The sequence below is a fragment of the Corvus kubaryi genome, unplaced genomic scaffold (genome assembly GCF_017639235.1).
Source record: "Corvus kubaryi isolate FWS band 111438036 unplaced genomic scaffold, C.kubaryi_AGA036_p1.0 37397, whole genome shotgun sequence".
NCBI classification, from domain to species: Eukaryota; Metazoa; Chordata; class Aves; order Passeriformes; family Corvidae; genus Corvus; species Corvus kubaryi.
The window spans coordinates 18,332,472-18,351,586 of NW_024581136.1; the positions used below are offsets into that span (position 1 = coordinate 18,332,472).

Below are 19,115 nucleotides of genomic sequence, written 5' to 3' on the forward strand. Positions count from 1 at the left end.
CCTTTAACAGGAAAAAAAAAAAAACAGACTAAACTAAAACCCCAACACTGATAAAAACTTGAATCTTGCCATGCACTCCAGGTATCCTTTGAGGGGATGGCATGGGAATTATCATTTATTGGCAGAGACGTAAATACCTGCTCTGGAAGAGCCAAGGTGTGATGCATGGATCTATAACTGCACAAATCTACAGGGTGGGCATAAATGGAGCTTTTGTGAAAAATTAAGCATCACAAGGATGTTTAGTTCTGTGGGTCCTGAGCACTAACTAAAGGTTAGTGTGGATAATGGGATAACATGCACCAAAAGCTATTTGAAACCTCCTTGAATTCAGCGAGGTTGATTTAGATTTTAGCTACTTAAAGCACGGCACTAAATCAGCAGCAAGAGCACATGGGTTCCTCCGGAGTGGTGAATAAATAATAAGTGAAACCATAGAAGAGCCTGGATTCAAAGACAATCGGGGGATGTTTTGCAGCACTTGGGGGAAAAAGGTTGAAATGACATGGGAGGCGGCTCCTTAAGAGGAGCGAGAAGGACTTTTTATAAGGGCCTGGAGTGACAAGACAAGGGGCAATGGTTTTAAACTGATGGAGAGCAGATTTAGATTAGGAAGGAATTGTTCCCTGGGAGGGTGGGCAGGCCCTGGCACAGGGTGCCCAGAGCAGCTGGGGCTGCCCCTGGATCCCTGGCAGTGCCCAAGGCCAGGCTGGACACTGGGGCGTGGAGCAACCTGTGGGAAGTGTCCCTGCCATGGCAGGGGGTGGCACTGGATGATCTTTCATGTCCTTTACAACCCAAACAATTCCGCAGCTCTGTGATAAATGAAGCGCTGCCCGAGGGCGGCCTCTGCCCTCAGCCGAGCTCCGCGCGGAATCGTCTCTCCCCTCGTCCCCCCCCGCGGCGCCCAATGGTCTCTCCCGCGGCCGGGGTTCCCATGGCAACGCGCCGCGCTGGCGGCCGAGGGGCAGCGGGGCCGAGGGGCAGCGGGGCCGAGGGGCAGCGGGGCCGAGGGGCAGCGGGGCCGGGACCGCCTCGGGCACCGGGATCAGCTCAGCCCCCGCCGGGCTGAGCCCTCAGCACCCCCTCAGCACCGGCCGGGGGGACCCTGGGAGTTCCCCTCCGAGGCCCCCGCCGGGCTGAGCCCTCAGCACCCCCTCGGGGGACCCTGGGAGTTCCCTCCGGAGCCGAGGGCCCCGCGCAAGGAGGGCTGAGAGTACCTGGGACAGGTGTAAGTTGTGCAGATGACCCCAAATTGTGCCCGGCAGTGCCCTGGCCGCGCACCCGCACAGCTGGAGTTGTGTTGGCCCTCGTACTGTTCCCTTTATTGCCCCCCTTACGCCTTTCTGGTTTTAGGTTACAGTTCCAGGCAGTTCATTCTCCCCTGCCCCGCCCACTTTTCATCAGGCTTGAAAAGACACCGGTAATGAAAGAGAAAAGCGCAAACAACCTCCCCCGCTTCACTGCGGGCCTTTTTGCACCTTCATTTTTTGTCTGCCCTTGTGCTCTGTTTCCCCAGAGCGGCCGTCGGAACCGAGCACCACCCGCAAACCCAGCCCACACTGGAGCTTGAGAGGAGCTTTAAAGGCAAGTACTGACTCTGCTGCCTTTGTCCACCTGGTACTTATCATCCCACCTGTTATTTATTGCGCCATGTGTTATTTATCACCCCACCTGGTTTTTACACCCTGCTCTGCCTCCTCTGAGCAGAGTGGCTGCAGCTTTCAGGGTAGTGACTGTAGCTCTGTAATGTGGGTAAGAAGGGTTTTTCTCTTAAGAAACTTACTTTGTAATGTGGTTTTTTTTGCTGTTGTTGCTTTTTGGTTTTTTTTGTGGTTTGTCTTGCTTTGTTGGTTGTTTTTTGTTTGGTTTGGGTTTTTTTTTGTTGTTGTTGTTGTTGTTTTTTTTTTTTTTTTTTTGTTTGGTAGACTGAGTGGAGAGGCCCACACCATCCTGCTTGTGACCCTTGTGTTTGAAGTTGTTTATAACAGAGCTGAAATTACAGTTCTTGGTTAAGCAGTGAAGATACACAACCTGTAGAAATAGGTGTTGATTTTGCAGAGTTACCAAGATAATATGCCTTTTCAAAGTGTGAAAAAATTGCAAAATATGGGACAATCACTTAGAGAAAGTGGCATTTAGATGTTTTTGTGTTGTTTTCCTGATCTTACTTTGTGTTGTATGGCATTACACATAGAAATGGATAATTGGTTTAAAAATAGAAAGTGGAGTTTGAAGTGTTTGGCATCACAGATGTTGGGGCAGGGAGAATATGAGTTTATTCTGAGAGGATGGAATTACTTTAGCATACCTGACTGCTGGATTTAGTCTAGCAGGTCAATCAGTGTGTGTGTGGGGGTTTTTTTTCCCCTTTCTTATATATTTTAATGTCTTTTTCTCTTTTTAAAAAAAAAAAAAAAAAAAAAAACAAACCTAGTTAGTGAAATGTTAAATGTTTGGAAGGATCAGAAGTCTCAGTTGTTTTAATTAACAGTAAATGGGTGGGGAGCAATGACAGATAAACTCTTTATTGCACTTGGAATAATTCTTCAAAGGAAATAGTTTAGTTTGAATTATTGGTAAGTGGATGGAACTTAGTGTAGCATGAAACCCATGTTCATGGTTAGGATAATTGGATGTGAGCTATTACATAGACAGTAGTATCCCTTTGGATTTTATGGATTTATTGATGTGAGGAAGCTGTCAGAATTTAGTCTGCCCCAGTTAAACTCTTGTAGTGTGAAATAAACTACAGCCATCTTCAGCTGTCTGTAGGTTATAAACCTGTCTTTAAATTGGTTAGGAAGGGATTTGAGCTAAGCTGGGGTACAGGCCATGTGGAATTTGGGTTTATTTAACTATGTAGCCTTTAAAGTTGACTCAAATTTCATTCAGCTAAAACAGCAGTTTTTGTTTTGTTACTTTTAACTGTATATCGATTATCAGCACAGAGGAACCTGCTGGAATGACGAAATTCGAGTGCCAGTGTGTGCAGAGGAGCAGGCAGAAAGGATGTGGCTAATTAGTGCTTGGTTTATTTATGCTGATGAGTTGCTTTAGTGTTTGCCTGGCAAATTGTGTTGCTATTAGAGAGAGAAAAGGGATTCATTAAACAAAAACCAGACAGAAAGGGGGAGCTCCTTTGTGTATTTAAGTTACAAGGCTGTTTCTGAGGAGTTTGGGATTGCCTTTGCTGCGTTCCCTGGCAGTCCTGAGGGCTCAGCTCAGGGATGTTTAAGGATGCCATACAGGCTCAGGGTGTGCATTTCCCCATGGGGTTTGTTTGACTCTTCCAGTCTGTGTTTAACAGCTGGTTTTATACCAAACAGGATTATGCTGTTCAATGAATTCCTGTATTTTCTCAGAATAATTCAGAGGGTTGATCATTGTCTGTCTCTATCCCCTCTTATCTACAGCTTGACTCTGTTTTTTGCCACTCAGTGTTGCTGTATTCTTGGAACTCTGTAGGGCTTTTTATCTCTAATATTCTCACACAGCATCTCTGATATTACCACATTTTTAAGTTATCCCTTTAAATATTTGCTTTCAGTGGAATATGTTAAATTTAACTCATATAAATGGTATTTTTTTATTAACTACTTTCCCTCCTTGAGCTTGCTAAGTTGACCTGTGTCATTTGCCTCTGGTTTTACTATTAAGTAGCCTTTGGGCCACCTCAAATCCAGTGTGTGACCTCCTCCTGTGCAGCTGTGCTGGTCCTGCCAGCTCACATTTGCCAAGAGAAAAACTTTCTTCTATTCCAAATTAATGCAGTCTTCTTTTATCTTGGAAAGTGATAAAAGAATAACTGTTTTGAAATGATGTTGGAATTGAGTGCTTCGTTTTCCTGTCAGTAAGAAACATGTTTTGTGCACACATCTGACATTCTGTCAGCACTGAAATGTTGCATTTTAGGTTCTGTGGAACCAGGTGTTTTAACTTCAATGTGCCATTGAGGTGTTTTGCCTCATGGATGGAGATATTTGGGCACATTTTATCTGTATTAATACTCAATTTCAGGCCTACCTGCAAACAAGCAGCAGAGCTTTTCCTCTTGAACTCAGTTTTCCATTTGGGATATTTCCAATCCTCAGCTTCTCCTCATCATTTCCTAGGTCTTGCTTTCCCCCAGGAACCTGAGAGCCACGAGCTGCAGAACAGTTTCCAAGCACCCTGTCAGCTGCAAGTCTCTGGACTATCAACTTTTGTTCCTTTTTCCATGTGCATCCCAGCAGCAGCAGTAAATGCCCAGTTTTGGCACTGAACTGCAGCTACCCCACAAACATTCCAGCCCAGCAAGGGTCTGCACGTTCACCTTCAGTTTGAACCCTGTGCTGCGTGAATTTGCTTTATGGAAAAGTATTTTACAACCTGGGTTAGAAAAAAAAACCTCCTTGAAATACCACTGAAGTCTTGAGGGGAGGGATTAACTCTGCTCTCCGAGTTATTGTGTTCCTTTGTATCAATTTGTCAGTGACAGAAGGAATTTATCTTCCCAAATCAGTTGAGATGGTTTGACTTCATAGCCACTGGTACAATTTTCTCCTCCTTGGTGCTTTCTATGCGTTTGGTTCAAGAAAGCTGTGTTTTATTTAATATTAATCTGCTTGCACTGAACTTTAGGGAATTGCCCAAATGAAACAGCCAGGAAAATCTTTTCCCTGGTATCATAAATGTAATAAAAAAGGGTTTTTTTTCTCAGTTAAATTTAATTTTGAGTTGCTCTAGGATTTTATTGGCACTTCATATAAACAAGTTCTGTGCTCTATTTCTCTATCTATATGAATATTTTTGGATGTGTAATGAGTTTTTTACTGTTTTAATTTCAATCAAATTCCCATTTCAACAGGTTCCTAGCTGTAGATCATCGAAGTTCTCTTTTTTAGGAGAAGTTATACTGGGCATCATGAACGTCAATGATTTTGTAATACTGCCAGGCTCAAAAGCTGGAACCTCAGTGAGATTAAAAACAAAGTAAGTGTATTTTATCTGATTGGGATCGAGATATGTTTTCATAATTCTTAATAAGTTTTAATGCAACATTAGCTAGAAGAGCTTATCTGTGCAAGAGCAAGCAGAATAATGATGTGTTTCTTTTTTAGCATTTTCCCTGTGCTTTTATCCACAAGCCTTTCTTTTCTCAGGCTTTAATCCACTTCCTGATTAAGTTATAGGTTTTATAACCCTCTGTATCTACTGGATAATACAAACATACTCAAGAAATCACTGGACTGTTTATTTTAATATAATTAAACTCCAAACCTTTCTGAGTACAGGCACAGTTTTGTGTTGGAGTTTGCACTTGACCTGTCCTGAATTTTCCACAGCTGTTTTCAGTCCTGCTGGGAGATAAAAGAAGGACATGGCTGTAATGACAAAATTTCCAACTTTTTTTTCCTGCTTTAAACTTCTTTAGGTACCTCACTCACATTCAGGTAATTTCTAATGAATATTTTACTATTTCCTCCAGAACTGTCAAGGAATTGCAGCTGGAGAAAGTGCAGTTAGAAACAGAAAACAGAGAGATGGAGAAGAGACTACGGCAGCTGCAGTCAAACATGAGCAGAGAAAAAGAAGAGAGGAGGTAGGTTCAGTTTCTCTTTGGGAAATAGGTTCAGTTTCCCTTTGGAATAAAGAATCTAATGAGATGCTCTCTCCACACCTCCACCTCCCCAGATGCGACCTCTTGTAAAGTTTGGAATTCACAATTGTGTTCAGTCTCCTCTCTCTAATCTTTCTTCCCAGTGATAAGCTTGCTTCCCTATGGCTTTGTTAATTTTAAACTCCTATATGATATTTGATCAGCTTTCCTCAATTCTTCCCTCTCCTCCTATTTCCCCTGTCTGACTGGATTTGTCACCTTAGTTTTCAAGCAGGAGACAGAGCAGTTTCTCTTGCACTCTTGTTTATTTCTGAGGTTTCTGCAGAGGATGCTGTTGTTAGTATTGCTTTGAATCCCCTTTTACATCTGGGTTGCCTGCCAGCGTACAGAAGATGCCTCTCTGGGAAGCCAGGCTTGGAACTAAGCATGGTGTAACGAGGCAAATGCTGGGGTGAAGTTTAAATCTCTCTGAGTCGCTCTGAATGCTGGCAAATCTCTGCAACATCTGCTTCCTTTTCCTTGTGTTTCTGCCTGCTGTGCTTTGTCACTGGGGATGCAAATGCCTTGGATTTGGATCCCTTGGTGCTGCTAAGGGCCTGCTGTTGGCAGCTCTGTGAGCATTGCCCTGTGCTGCTTGGCCAGTGTTTTCCAGATGATGTGTGGCACTTTTGTCTCCATCTCATTCTCATGGAGTTGTTGCTGTTTTGTTCTCAAGGCCCTGTACCTGCAGACCCTGATAGGGTTGCTGTGGTGAGCTCAAAGGACAGGAGTCTTTGGCATTTGCACCACTGGTGGAATCATGGAGTGGTTTGGGCTGGAAAGGATCTGAACATTCCTGCATTTTAGCAGTGCTGGATGAAGTCCTGGAGTAAATTGGGACAGTGAAGCCTCACACAAAATGTACTTCTGTTCTTATTCTTCTGAAACCAGCCTTTGAGAACTGCTAAGATTTTTATGTTTAAAAACTTGGACCAATTTGATGGTCTAAAAAGAAAGACTTCCTTACACATTTGATGTATTTACTGCTATCAAAGTAGATGTGAAGCAGGTTTCAATGGAAGGGAGTGTTTGTGCTTTGGGGAATTGATCATCTTATAGACAAGGATTTTATTTTTGTGATGCTCTGTTCATCTTTAAGAAGCTGAAGGAAAACTTTTATTATTCTCTTGCTCGCCGAAGGCCTAATCTTTAAGTTTTTTGTTGCCCTTGGTTTGTAGGAAATTAGGTGCTTATCATTGGAAATCTGGGCAGGCAGGACCAAGGACCAGTCAAGCCCGAGTTCTGGCACAAAATAATGATAACAGGAAAAAGGTAGGAAACCAAATTTGCAAGTGAAGCTCTTTCAAGTAAAACAAGACTTAGAACTAGATTTATGCTGCAGAACAGGAAAATTTCAAATACTATACAACTAAAAGGTTAAGCCCCATCTGAGTAAAATTCCTGACTGTTTATTTTTCCATGCCAAGCTTATAGCTCCCGCTGAGCTGGAGGAACATCAAGTTTTGTTGGGTGCTCTGTTGGGGTTTTAGTTGCAATAAACAGCAAATTATCACTGCTTCTACAGATCTAATCCTGTAAGAGTGTCACTGGTAGTGGTGGAAGCCATCAGGAGCCTGTCCTTTGGCTGGCTGGGGCCCTTGATGACTCTGAAATACAAGGCTTTGGGTGAAGCTTTGAGTCCAAATTCTCTGCCTTCACAGATAAAATACACCCCAGTTAAAGTCTTTTATTTAACTCAGTTTTATTGAGTCTTGTTCCATGTCATCCTTGCTCAGACCTAAAAGAAAGGATGTGAAACTTTTCTGCTAAATCATTGAAAAATCTGTTTTCTTTTTGATATGTACAAATGGGGCACTTTTCCATATTTTCTTTTGGAAAAATCTGTGGCAATTTTTCTTAAACTGGCTGAAAATGAGAACTTCAATAAAATTGCTTGCCTACCTGTGAGAGGAGAGCATCAGAATGAAAAGGTTTTCTTCAACCCACCTCTTTCTCTTCCCCCTTCTCTGAGACAAGCAACTCAGGGCTGTTGCTACTACAAAGACTTCAGGTTTCAGCTGGGGTGGCTGAGGAGGAGGTGCATGGGGAAGAATTTTCAAAGGGCAAAATTAAAGTAAGGGGTGAGTGAGGGGCAGTGAGGTTGCAGGGTGGATTCAGTTTGCAGGGGAAAATGGAGGAGCAAAAATGCTAGAAATTATGAATTACTGGGATGTTAGATCATGGAAGGGTCATGAGGACAATATTTCATGTCTGGGGATGGAAACTGGTCCTGGGCTTCATGGCTCCATGAGCAATACATGGAGTTTGCTCTTTAAGTACAGGCCCTGCTATTTCCTAACAGCATTTGCATTCTATAAAAGTTACTCTTTGTTCATTTGCATTAGAACCTTATACAGATATCTATAAATATTCTTTCCTCTAGGTTTCTCCAGAAAAAGTGAAGTTGCAAATACTCAAGGAACAGATTCAAGGTAAAGACATCATTCTTAACTAAATGAAACCTAAACAAACTTCTGGTAGATTATTGCCTCTTGGAGGTTGCTGCAGTTAACAATGAAGAAATCAGAGTGTGGACTACTGGATTAGTTGGGGGGTTTTTTGTTTATTTTGTTCCAGAGCCAGTGAAAGAACCAGTTAAGCCTGAAAGAAGAAATGTTGTAGCTCGTGAAAAATCTGAAGTGAAGGGGATGGCCTGTGGGCTACCAGAAATTAAGGGTGGGCTGCTGGTAAGTAAATGGTTTCAAAATAACTGTCAGGCAACAGGATTTCATGTGTACAGAATTTTTTTGTAGCAGTATGTAGACACACATTTTTCTTTCTCTCTCTGATAATAACTTACTGCCCATAAAATAAAGGGAAATTTTACAGACTGATCTCTCTGAAGGAAACAGATCAAATGGTTCTGTTATCAGAACTGTAAACATTTCTTTAACTGGTAACAGTTAAAGAATTTATTTAAACTGTATTTTTATTAATTTGCCCAGCATGTGGGTGTGGCTGAAGAAGGCTGATCTCATCCTTAACTAAGGAACATTACTCTGTGATTTAAATAAGATGTATTGCAGGCCAATAGGGCAATATTAAGTTGTCCATGAATGTTTTGTGATTTTTAAATCCTTATATAAGGCCCATGGCACGGGTTGAATTCTGAGTGCTTTCCAAGCTGGCATCTCGTTGTGTTAGAGTGGAAATTTCTATTATCAAGTATGAGATGTTTTCTATCTAATAAAGAAATTTTGCCTTTTAGCAAGTATAAACTGGAAAGCCAGCCTCCAAAGTGTGGAGTAGCCTCATACAATTCGATTTTTGAAGTAATTTACGTGAATAGAAGTTCAGTGTTGAATAAGAAAATAACTTTGTATCATCCCCCCCTCCCCACTCTGCAATACACGATGCGATTTGTTCCCATTGCTTTTATTAAACCACTTGGAGCTGCTAACACTCAAAAGGAGCTGATGCTTTGTGTGCGTCTTTGTAATGCTTTTGCTTGGGGAAAAAAATCCGTGTGGATTTGGAATTTAAAAGAACTTACCAGCAAACCACTGGGATTTTGCTTCCAGGAACAAACAACCCCAGCGCAAATCGCGCGCGTTCCGGTTTTCCAGCGGTTTTTAGGGAGCGATCCCGGCCGCTCCCGGAGCGTGGGGCCGCCTGCAGTGCCGGCAGCGGGCGCCCGAGGGCGCTGCGCCCCCGCAGGACGCGCCCGCCGCTGCGCTTCCCGGGGGATCCCCGGGCCCGGGAATAATCGAGCCGTGGGAAGAATTGCTCTGGAAATGGTTGCTGCTGGGAGGAATTGAGCTGCGGTTCGCTCGCCCCGCAGTGGGGGCGGCCCCGCGCTCGAGTTGCTCCGTGCTGATGCCGTGCTCACGCGGTGAGCTTGGCACCGTGCGCGTCCCGCAGGGCAGTGGGAGGATCGGGGGATGCCCTGAGCGTGTGGACACGGGCACCTCTGAACAGCCGCGGTTCGTTCCTTTTGCAAGTCTCAGGTGCCACTGGATGTGCCACTGGATGTGCAACCTGTCCCTGGGTCGGTTTTAGTGTAGTGCAGGTGGAAAGGAGGAGGTGTGAAAACATCCTGGTTGTGTAGAGGCTGCTCGTGTTTGGCTCTCATTACACCTTCTGCCTGTACTTTTGCTGCTTTTTTTTGTGGTAAGAACATGTCTCTCACTTGGAGAATGTGTAGACAAAGGATCTTTCCTTGTGGTGCTTCCCATAAATATATAAATTATGCTGTGGTTTTGCTTGATAATCATCCAAGAGTTGGTAATTAAGGCCTTCCACAGTAGTTTTCTTTGTTCTAATAAAGGTTGAAAAACAGTAAAATTTCAGTGTAACACTGGTTTTATCCTTTTGTAGCTGTTTTCAGTCAGTCTCATCTCTTACAGTATGCACTTCCCTGGGCTGCTGTTTTGATGTGTGAACTGCTATCCCAGTTAGCTCCTTAAATGACCATTTTCCTCTTGCTGACCTCTCCAGATGTGCCCCTGTCTGCTGAGAAGCTTCAATAAGCAGCTCTTCATTAGTAAAGCACAGAGCTCATAAATTGCTTTAACGGAGACATGCTGCATTAAATGCCTCATTTGATCCCTCCTGTACATGGGATGTGGGCTCTCCATGGCTTTCCATGGCTTTCCATCCTACACATGGCTCTCTGATACCAGAAGCATTTAAATACAGGTTTTGTGTGTGTCTGGTAATAAAAACTTTGTCTTTCTTGTTTAGCTCTTGATAGGCCTTTGCAATTAATTGTGAGCAAGACCACATAAAATGTGAGTGATCTTGATGACCAGGTAGCTTAGCTGAGCCCAGAAAATTGAGTGCTGTAGCTCCACAGCTGACACTAAAAATGTTGCTGCTCATCAGAAGTGCTTTATTAGTAATGTTGTGGAACTGATTTAGGAGCCAGCCTCAGAATCAACCTGTGCAAGCCTTGGAAAGCAGGACAAAGGATTATTGCTGAGTGGTGCCTTTGATGAGGAGGCATCTGCAAAGTCTTTTCAGGAAGCTTTGCTTCAATGGAGAAAAGATAAAAGTGATCCTGGAGAACAACTGTGTGCCAGTGATGTCCCATCAGGTATGGTTTGTTCTGTTTTAGTGATATTTTAGCTATATCAGAAGCCATTTGGGCGAGTTAGATTTTTTGGTTAGTGAAGGCAGATATTATGTTACAATAATAAAGCTTTTTCTTAGTTTTTCTCAATGTTCCTTTGGTAATAACAATAGTCTCTGAAGGCTTTTTAATGATATGCAGATGAGTGTTTAGCTCAGTTTTTGTAATGATCTCTGGCAGTGGCCAGGTTGTTCAGCCCATGTCCCTTTCCTGGCTTTGTTTCTCACGTGGCACTTCAGCATGAACTGTAAAGCTCAACATAGTCAATTTTAAACTGAGGCAGGGAATGTGCAGGGCTCAGGATTTTGTATGTGCTATCCAAGTACATTTTCTGCTTGCCTTCCACAGGCTCTTAATATTTCTTTGTCCCAATGAAAAGCTGCAATCAGCTGAAGTATGCATGGAAAAATATGAAAAATCCCTCTGATCTGACTGGGTTTGTGCAAGCTAGTCTTGTTCCTGTAGTCCATGGATGATGGTTTTTCTCTGTGGATTTTTGTACAAAATGATATTAAACTGATTTTTTTTTCTGTTTTTTTTCTTCTTTTCTGGGGGATTTTTATCTGTGGAGTCATGGATTTCTATCCCCCCACTCTTCCCATGCCTCCAGTGTAGTAATCTGTAATAAATGAGGTTTTATGGCTGCCCCCACTACTGACTATGTTCAGTAAAATATCATATTTGCTGGCCATTTAAATTTTGGAGTTATACAAAGACTGAGCTAAGCACAGACTCAAAATGTGATGTTCATTCAAGAATAATGTAGGTAAATAGCAAGCTTATAAGCCTGAACAGCTGTGGAATATTTTTTTCATAATTCTGACAGAACCTGTGGGGATTTGTGAGGTCCAGACCAATGTTACTGTTGTGAAGGAACCCATCCATGTGGAATTCCAGAAGGAGGGCCTGAGCTACATGGAGAAACTCCTGCTGAAGAAATACAGAAGGTATTGTTGAATTTGCTGCTCCTAGTGGAAGAACTCAGAAATACTTAATTAACAAAAATCCAGATTAAACTTTTAATATATTAGATATATCAAGAGGTAAGGGGAGTGTATACAGGAGGCTTTTTAAAAATAAAATAATGATTATAACCAGAGTTGATTACTTCATAGCTCAGAATTCCTGCAGAGGGAGTACTTAGAAGGATTCTCCTAGCTATCAGTTTATTGTAGAATTTTAAGGCTTGTTTTGATATTTTGTTGCTTGATTTTTGGGACATTTGCTACCCAGAGTGTTATAGAGAAAAGGAAGGAAAATCTTGAGGATTTTTTTATGGACACTACAGTTGTTTTATTAGTTCTTGAGGAGAAAAGTCACCTCAATGAAATTAGGAGGAGTTAGTTAATGCTGCTTCAGTAAATAGGCTGTTAGGCTTTTTCTTTTTTTTGGTGATACATTAAAAAAATGTGACATCTTAAGATTGATTTTTTTTTTTTTTTTTTCCCCCCCCCCTGTTTTAGGACTCCTGCTGATCAAATTTTTGCAAGTTGCATGAAAGATTCAAGGCCTGTGCAAGCCCTGAGCATTCATCAGGCTGGGACTGGAGGAGGGGGAGAAGGAGATGATGAGGATGACATTGAGGACTTAACAGGTATAAAAGATTTCTGTTTATTGAATCTAAAATACCTTTTGAGATTTCTTTTCTATGATTGCTGACCAGTTCCATTCTTAACCAGTCTGCTTAAAGCAGCAATAATAAAAGGAGAAATTTGTAGTTCTTCGTTATAAATAAAAATGGTGCATTTTTGAGTGTGTTTTGAACAGGCAATGCATGAAATTATTTATATTTCACAGCTGAAGAGGTGAAGAAATACTGGGCATCTGTTTATAGAGTGGAAGAACCCAGCACTGTTCCTGAAAATGCAGAGTCCTCTTTGAAAATTGAGTTCCTTGATGATGTAAGTATCTGAGGAAAGGACTTCATGAATCTCAACAACGAACTGATTTAAGTCTTGATCTGTTAAATATTTAAAGTAGCAACAGTTAAATAACTTCCAATAAGGAAAAGTACTGGTGCATTGTTTGTTTTCCATCCAAATGTGGAAAACTTACCTTCCCAAAAGTTCCCGGTAGTTTTTTTCTGTTGTGTTCAGGGACCTGCACTATATGGCATTTATACACAAATAAAGTCTGGCAGCGTTTAATCACTTTTTAAATTTTAAAGTAAGTTTTAGAATTTTGATCTGTTGCTGAGTATGGGTCTCTTTGGTTTTGTTTTTTATTCAGTCTCATAGCAAGGACTTGGAAGAATCATCAGACTCTTCAGTGGAGGAAGCTGGAGTGGTGGCAGTGAATAAGCAAGGCAAAACTGACCCACTGCAGCAGTGTGGAAGGTACCAGAAATGCAGAGTTTGTGGGAGAGGAAAGGAGACAATCCCAAATTTGGGTCTAATTCCTAAGAAATGGGGGCTTTTCTTTGCAGGCAGTTAGATTTGAGTCACTGACTGTACATTGTTTTAAAGCCACTATGGATATATTAATTGCCTCTTTGAAATCCTAACCTATGTAAGATAGATTGCTTTGCATTTGCCTCTCCTGAATTACAGTAGAATTCCTCTTTTCTGAGCTCTTACCTCAGCAGGAGCAGGAACTCACAAATTTTACCATTGATCACTGCTGTGCACATTTAGGATACTCTTACTTAACTAACCTTATAATTCCAGACAAAACCAATAATTGATACATGTGCAATTCTTCTGATCTCCCAGCTTTTATCTGATTAGCTGTGACCTGTTTTGCTTTTTTTGTATTTTTCTGGTCTTTTCCCCTTCCTCTGTTTCAAAGCTCAGCAGCTGCAGACCAGAACGACACAGAACCACACCTTTAAAAGAGAAATGGGTATAATGGGAAAGTCTTCCTGTCATTTAACTTCCTCAGCTGACACTTAATATCTTTTACTTTTTCCTCTCAACAGAAATCCTGTTTCTTCTAAAGAAATTTCTCAAGGTAAATGTGAAAAATAATTAAGTTTTTTGTTCAAAATACATAAATGTGTCCAGTTTATCATTCTCATATAGGATGGGGTAGCCAAGTGCAGTGGTCTGAAAAATAATTAAAGGTCATCAAATTACGTGCCATTCTCTGGGCTATCACAGTTTGATTTGATTACAATTTGATGGGCTGTGTGGGCATTGTGATAAACATGTATGAACAAAGAAAACCAACTTAGAGAATCATTCACAGCCTGTTAGGATGGATTTCAAACCTTATAATGCTTTTAAGGAAATCTTATGAAATTTCTACTATTGCCTTTCTTTAGCTTTAATGGAGGTTTTGTATTTTAAGTTCATGAAGAAAACAGTGGACTTGGAGGTTATAATTAATATTCATTTCCATTACAAATACTGCTGGTTTCATGATTTTGTTCTACTTTTGTAGAAACACTGATTGTCTGCAGAGATCTTGACATAAATGCTGTGCAGGAGGAGAGTATTGAACCAAGGGCTGTGAGATCATCCCTGAGCTCCTGTGGTCTTCCTGAGGAGATCTCTAACCCCACTGAAGTAGTGAGCAAAGATCTCCTTGAGACACAAGTGCAGAAAAGCAGGAGAGAGCCACAAGAACTGGGCAGTGTCTGCAATAGTCCCAATTTGGTCTTGCCTGTAATTAAAAGATCTTTAACAGTAAGTTATTATGTCTTTAATTGATAAATAAATAAAGGATGTTGCTTAGTCTACTTTAGATTTAGGGGGGTTGTCACAGCCTGCCATATTTGATATGTAGGGGATGAAAGTGTCCATGTTGTGTTGCCAGTTTTCTGTTAATGTTCAAAAAAAAGGAAAAGAGAACAAACTCAGACATAAAAACAAAGGTGCTGGAGGAGCAGCTCTTCCCATGTTTGTATTAACATTACTTCACCCCTTGACTGAATGACCAAAAATTGTAGATAGTCTTATCTAACAAATTATTCAAAAGCAAAAAATCATAGAAAAGGTTGGGACATCAATTTGGAATCATTGTTAAACAGGGATTACCTTCCTTTATGTACCCAACAGTGAACACAAAGAAAAACTGCTTTTCATGTCCACAGTGAAAGAACAGACTCAAACTCTCACAACATGAGAAGTTTTTGGGATTTTAAAGCACATCTTGAGCAAAAACATCATCCTCATGAATATCTATTACAGCAGGCTATCACAATCAGTCTGAGTTCTATGAAATGAGCATTTTATTAATGTCAATTTGCAAGGGCAACTTAGGAATTTTCCTGTTTCCTTTCCTGTTTCTAATATCTCTGTTTTACTCAAGTTACAGGATGTAGCCAAAAGACAGAAATGTGGTTCTACATCGTATCAGGGACTTGAAGGTTTCTTTGTTCTTTGTGCAAACACTAAACAAGAAAAGCTGGAGGCACCTTCTTCCCTGAGTGCTGCCTCCAGCCCGAGGGACAGGAGTATCCCTTTCCAAGGTACTGTTGTGTGAATAAATTCTCAAAAATATATGTATTTATCATCTTTTTTCAGTTCCCTTCTATCCAGCTTGTTTTTAGGAGTCACTTCAGGGTGACAGTCATGCCACACAAATGGTGCTGGGCAAGGAGAAAATAAACTTCCTACCTTGAGGAAATCCAGTGCCATAAATTTATATAATTATTTATATAAATATATTCCCTGAGAATTTGGTTCCAAGAGGTTCCTACTGCTTTTTATGGTGTATATGAAACAACATGTGAACATCATTCATCTGGTTAAATATATCACTTGAAAGTAAGTTTATAAAAGTCCATTACGTATCTATAAAAAAATTGTTGCATGCCTTCTTTAATTCCCACATTAAATGCAGCAAATACAGGAACAGTAAATGCATGTTAACACAAAACCTGAAATGAATTTCCTTTAATAATGTTTGGTTTCAGGAGATGGGCAGTGGGTTTCTGAAAGGAGCTTTAGTGAATATGCTGATGACTCTGTAGTTCAAGGTGTCTTAGGAAGTGAACTGACCAGGGCTGCAAATGCTTTCAAGGCCCAAAAGGAACTTTCCTCTCTGATGGCAGCGTGGATGCCATGCCCAGGTAGGGACAGCCACAGTTCTGAGATGCTGCTTAGGTAAATTTTCATGATGTAAAATGGAGACATTCTGTCTGGGATGATTCTGTTGAATTTGTCATTTTTATATCTTCATCTGTGTATTGGTATTTTGGTTTTTTGTGAGAATGGGCTTTTGAGTTAAAAATGATCTCTTCTCAGCTATCACCAATAATTCTTTTTACTTGGCTTAGTTTCTACTTCTGTTGCTGCCTCTTTTCTCCCCTCTTAGCTTGAATATTTAGAGAATAAATTCTCTCGAAGAAGTTCCTGTATTTGTGTGTTGGCAGTCTCTGGTATAATTTGGGAGTGATCTAATAAAGGATTTCTTCCTGCTACAGAAGTAAGTCTGATTACATGAACTCTAAGAAACAGGAACACAAGTAATAACTGCCTCTGCACTTTTTTGTTACCTTTCTCAATTTCAACTGTCTCCATCCCAAGAAATGTAGCTCTACATTATTTCTCACATCATGAGCAACCAGGTTGACACTTTAATTTAAATAATGCTGTGTGCAGAAATCGAAGCTGTCAATTTTGAATCCTGGGAAAATATTGGAAAGTGTCTATATTTTATTCATGTTAGTTTAAATTAAAAAAAAGGACCCAAACTTTGGAGCTTTCTGCAATCATTCACACTGTCTCCCCTCAAACAAAATTTGTGGCATTGTGCAGAATACTTAAATCATAGATTTCTTTTCTGAAAGATACTTCTGAAGTATGAGGTGGTGAATTTATAGGTGTTCATAAAGAAGTTACAAATATTGGAAAATACAATCTTAATTTGTAGTGATATTTTTCATCAGCTAGAGTTGGTTTGAGACTTTTAATGGCAAATTTTTGTCAGTACTGTGGATTTTTTTCCAGCTGATAATGTAGATGCTGCATCTTTTTGTTCATATTTGCTCCTAAAACGTTTCAGGCCCTGAAAACCATTACAACTTAACTTGTGAAGATGGAACCTCCTCCAGCAAACCCTGGGAGAAGATCTGTGGAAATGCAGATTTCCAGAACACCCTGCAGCTGAAAGACCATGACACATTTGATATTTTTGGGTAAGTTCAACTTGCTGGATGTGTTTTTATGATATTTTAGATTACTCAAGATGCCGACTATGTCAGAACTGAAATAAAACCAGCCCCAACTCTCTGACTGTGCAATACATGCTAATTAAAAATGACAGCATGACCCGTGTGGTGTCTTGGTGTTGTTCTAAGCCACTTCTCAGGCAGCTCATAGTCAGAATTGAGGGATGTGTTTTGCTGTTGAGACTCCAAATGATAAATTTGGGATTGTGGGTTTTTCATGCATTAGCAGTGAGATTTATGAAGTAAATCTCTTAAGAATCATCTGCATTCTAGGGCTGTAAGGTACCTTTGAAAAGTTGTGAGCAGGTGAGCCAATAGCCTCCAACTCACCTTGTATCTGTTATTTTGCCTTGGACACTGAGGAGATGAGGGGAATAAAGGAAATTCCTAAAGTTCTCTGTCTCACTGGTTTTTACTGGGATCTCATAACCAGCAAGAGTCAGTGAGACACTGAAGTGAACTCCATGCTGTGTGATTTGAGCTGATTCAGAGATTTGTGACAAAAACTGAGGGGAAAAGCTGCATTAGAGTAGTTTGTACATGATGTGCACTGAAAAAACCTCCAGTAAAAGCTGTTTTTGTACCTTTTAGTTCAACATATGTGAACATATGTCAGCAAGGCTTAAAGCAGAGAACTTGGGCAATCTGAGGTGCTGGAAAATCACTGTGGTGTGTTTCTTCTAAGGGACTGGGATGAAAGGCAAATGGATGATGAGGAAGCGATTCTGGAGGACAAACAGCAGGTTCTGGCCTTGCAGTGAACATGGAAAACTCAGTTCAGTCCCTACCTTTGTATGGTACAGAACCAAGAAGATCAAGAGGTGTTTTAAGTGCTGCTCAAGACATCATCTGCTAAGGAATATTCTGTAAAGTTGTCATTAAAACTTCTTGAAAACACATTGATTTTGTTTGGGTTTTTTTAATTACTCTGAAGAAAGAATAAAAGAACTGATCTTGTGCTGCTATTTTTTAGGATTGTTTTATTCTTTATTTTTTATTCATTGTATGTTTTCTTGCCTGCAGATGGAATTTTGTGTCTCCAAATTGGTTTTATGTTGCCAAGGGGTATTAATGGGATAAATTGAGGTCTCAGTATGATCAGGTTTGTGATGAGATGCACAAGAGGAGCCAAAGGTCAAGTACACTTTGTCACATGTTTTATAAGGGACTTGCACCTTCCAGAATAGACTTTAACAGTTTTCCACAGCACATTTAACTTCTCCTGCCACACTCTTCCCTTCCTAACTCCAGCAGGGAGCCCAGACTAAAGCAAACCTCTGCTCAGAATCAACTTGGGAGTGAATTCCCCTTTCTTTTTCTGCTCCAAAATTCCAGTTCAGAGGGATCTGTGTCCAGCCAAATTCAGCTGTGCTGTAAGTACTGCCTTACAGGGCTTTGATAATTGAAAGAACAAAGAGGAAATGCACTTAAAAGGTCATATTGGGTGGTTTTAATTTTAACAAACAGCCCCAGCTGTCCTTTTGAATTTGCTGCCTTGGTGTTGTATAAAAAGCTTTATCTTCCTCCTCCCCAGGAAGTGTAAGGTTTAATGCAATTAATACAATTTCTGTAAAAGGTCACTTGGCCAACATGGTGCTTTGATGTAAGGAGGGTTTGGGGACTTTTGAGGAGATGCTTAATTGTACCCAGTAATGGAGTGGCTTTGAAATTACCTAAATGGTGTCTTTTGGTAGCATCTTCAGGAGTCTCAGAGACAGCATCTTGCTTAGCTTTAAAGTTCTCTTTCCCTTCATGTGCCTGACACTTTCCCTTTTATTAGTTTCCTCCACTGTGGGTTTTAAGGAAAAGTTCCTCCTTCTCCCCTGGTTTTGATAAAAAAGGTTATAGCAAAAGCAGTGGCAAAGATTTGTCTTTTTGTGTTGGGAAACTGGGAAAGTGGGATTAATTAAAAGCTTTTGTCTGACAATTGTTCTTAAATGTTCATGGATAAACTGCCTGACAGGGCTCTAAAATTCATGGAAATTGTTGTCCCCAGAAACTTTCCTGTAGAAAGAGAAGCTTTCTATGCTGCTTTTCTGTGTTCAGAGGTGGCAGGTGCCCTTCACTGATGGATCAGTGGAAGCATTGCAGTCTCTTAACTTGGTTTCTGGCAGTTAAACCCCCTCTGGTTTGGATTCTCCCCACACCCCAGGACTCTGCTGTTTTATCTGCTCCCCCATCAGCTCTGCACTAATATTAGACAACACTGTAATCTTTTCAACAATTTCTTTTACGGGAAAAAGTGCTCCAGCCACCCTAATTCATACAAACTAGAGCCATCAGCCTGA

General features: G+C 40.9%; 1 protein-coding gene and 1 long non-coding RNA gene across 5 annotated transcripts in view; one reads left to right on the top strand and one right to left on the bottom strand.

Annotated features, from left to right (window-relative positions):
• Positions 1–1,511, bottom strand: part of LOC121671067 — a 13,070-nt gene extending 11,559 nt beyond the window's left edge. The window contains exon 1 of the long non-coding RNA XR_006018373.1: positions 1,221–1,511. This is a non-coding gene — a long non-coding RNA (uncharacterized LOC121671067). The remainder of the gene's footprint in view (positions 1–1,220) is intronic.
• Positions 1,512–1,721: 210 nt separating this feature from the next.
• On the top strand, positions 1,722–17,726 carry ZBBX (zinc finger B-box domain containing). 4 transcript variants are annotated; one of them, XM_042042285.1, is made up of 18 exons: positions 1,722–1,755; positions 4,116–4,182; positions 4,850–4,974; positions 5,471–5,584; positions 6,820–6,913; positions 8,025–8,073; positions 8,219–8,328; positions 10,502–10,676; positions 11,539–11,659; positions 12,176–12,306; positions 12,510–12,613; positions 12,942–13,048; positions 13,630–13,661; positions 14,094–14,338; positions 14,964–15,123; positions 15,571–15,726; positions 16,662–16,794; positions 17,419–17,506. In XM_042042285.1, the coding sequence occupies exons 3-18, from the start codon at positions 4,907–4,909 to the stop codon at positions 17,474–17,476; spliced, it is 1,857 nt and encodes a 618-aa protein (XP_041898219.1). In that variant the 5' UTR covers positions 1,722–1,755; positions 4,116–4,182; positions 4,850–4,906; the 3' UTR covers positions 17,477–17,506. The 4 variants fall into 4 exon arrangements, with proteins under 4 accessions (XP_041898219.1, XP_041898220.1, XP_041898218.1 ...); XM_042042284.1 differs by lacking the exon at positions 17,419–17,506 and adding an exon at positions 17,513–17,726 and having other exon boundaries at positions 1,727–1,755; positions 4,887–4,974; XM_042042283.1 differs by lacking the exon at positions 17,419–17,506 and adding an exon at positions 17,513–17,726 and having other exon boundaries at positions 1,728–1,755.
• Positions 17,727–19,115: the final 1,389 nt, after the last annotated feature.

What these genes read in the sequence shown, in the direction of transcription:
- ZBBX (XM_042042284.1), top strand. Translation starts at nt 4,907, where the DNA reads ATGAACGTCAATGATTTTGTAATACTGCCAGGCTCAAAAGCTGGAACC. An exon ending in ACTCAAGGAACAGATTCAAG is followed by an intron (nt 8,074 to 8,218) that starts GTAAAGACATCA and finishes ATTTTGTTCCAG; the next exon opens with AGCCAGTGAAAGAACCAGTT. An exon ending in AGCGTGGATGCCATGCCCAG is followed by an intron (nt 15,727 to 16,661) that starts GTAGGGACAGCC and finishes AAAACGTTTCAG; the next exon opens with GCCCTGAAAACCATTACAAC.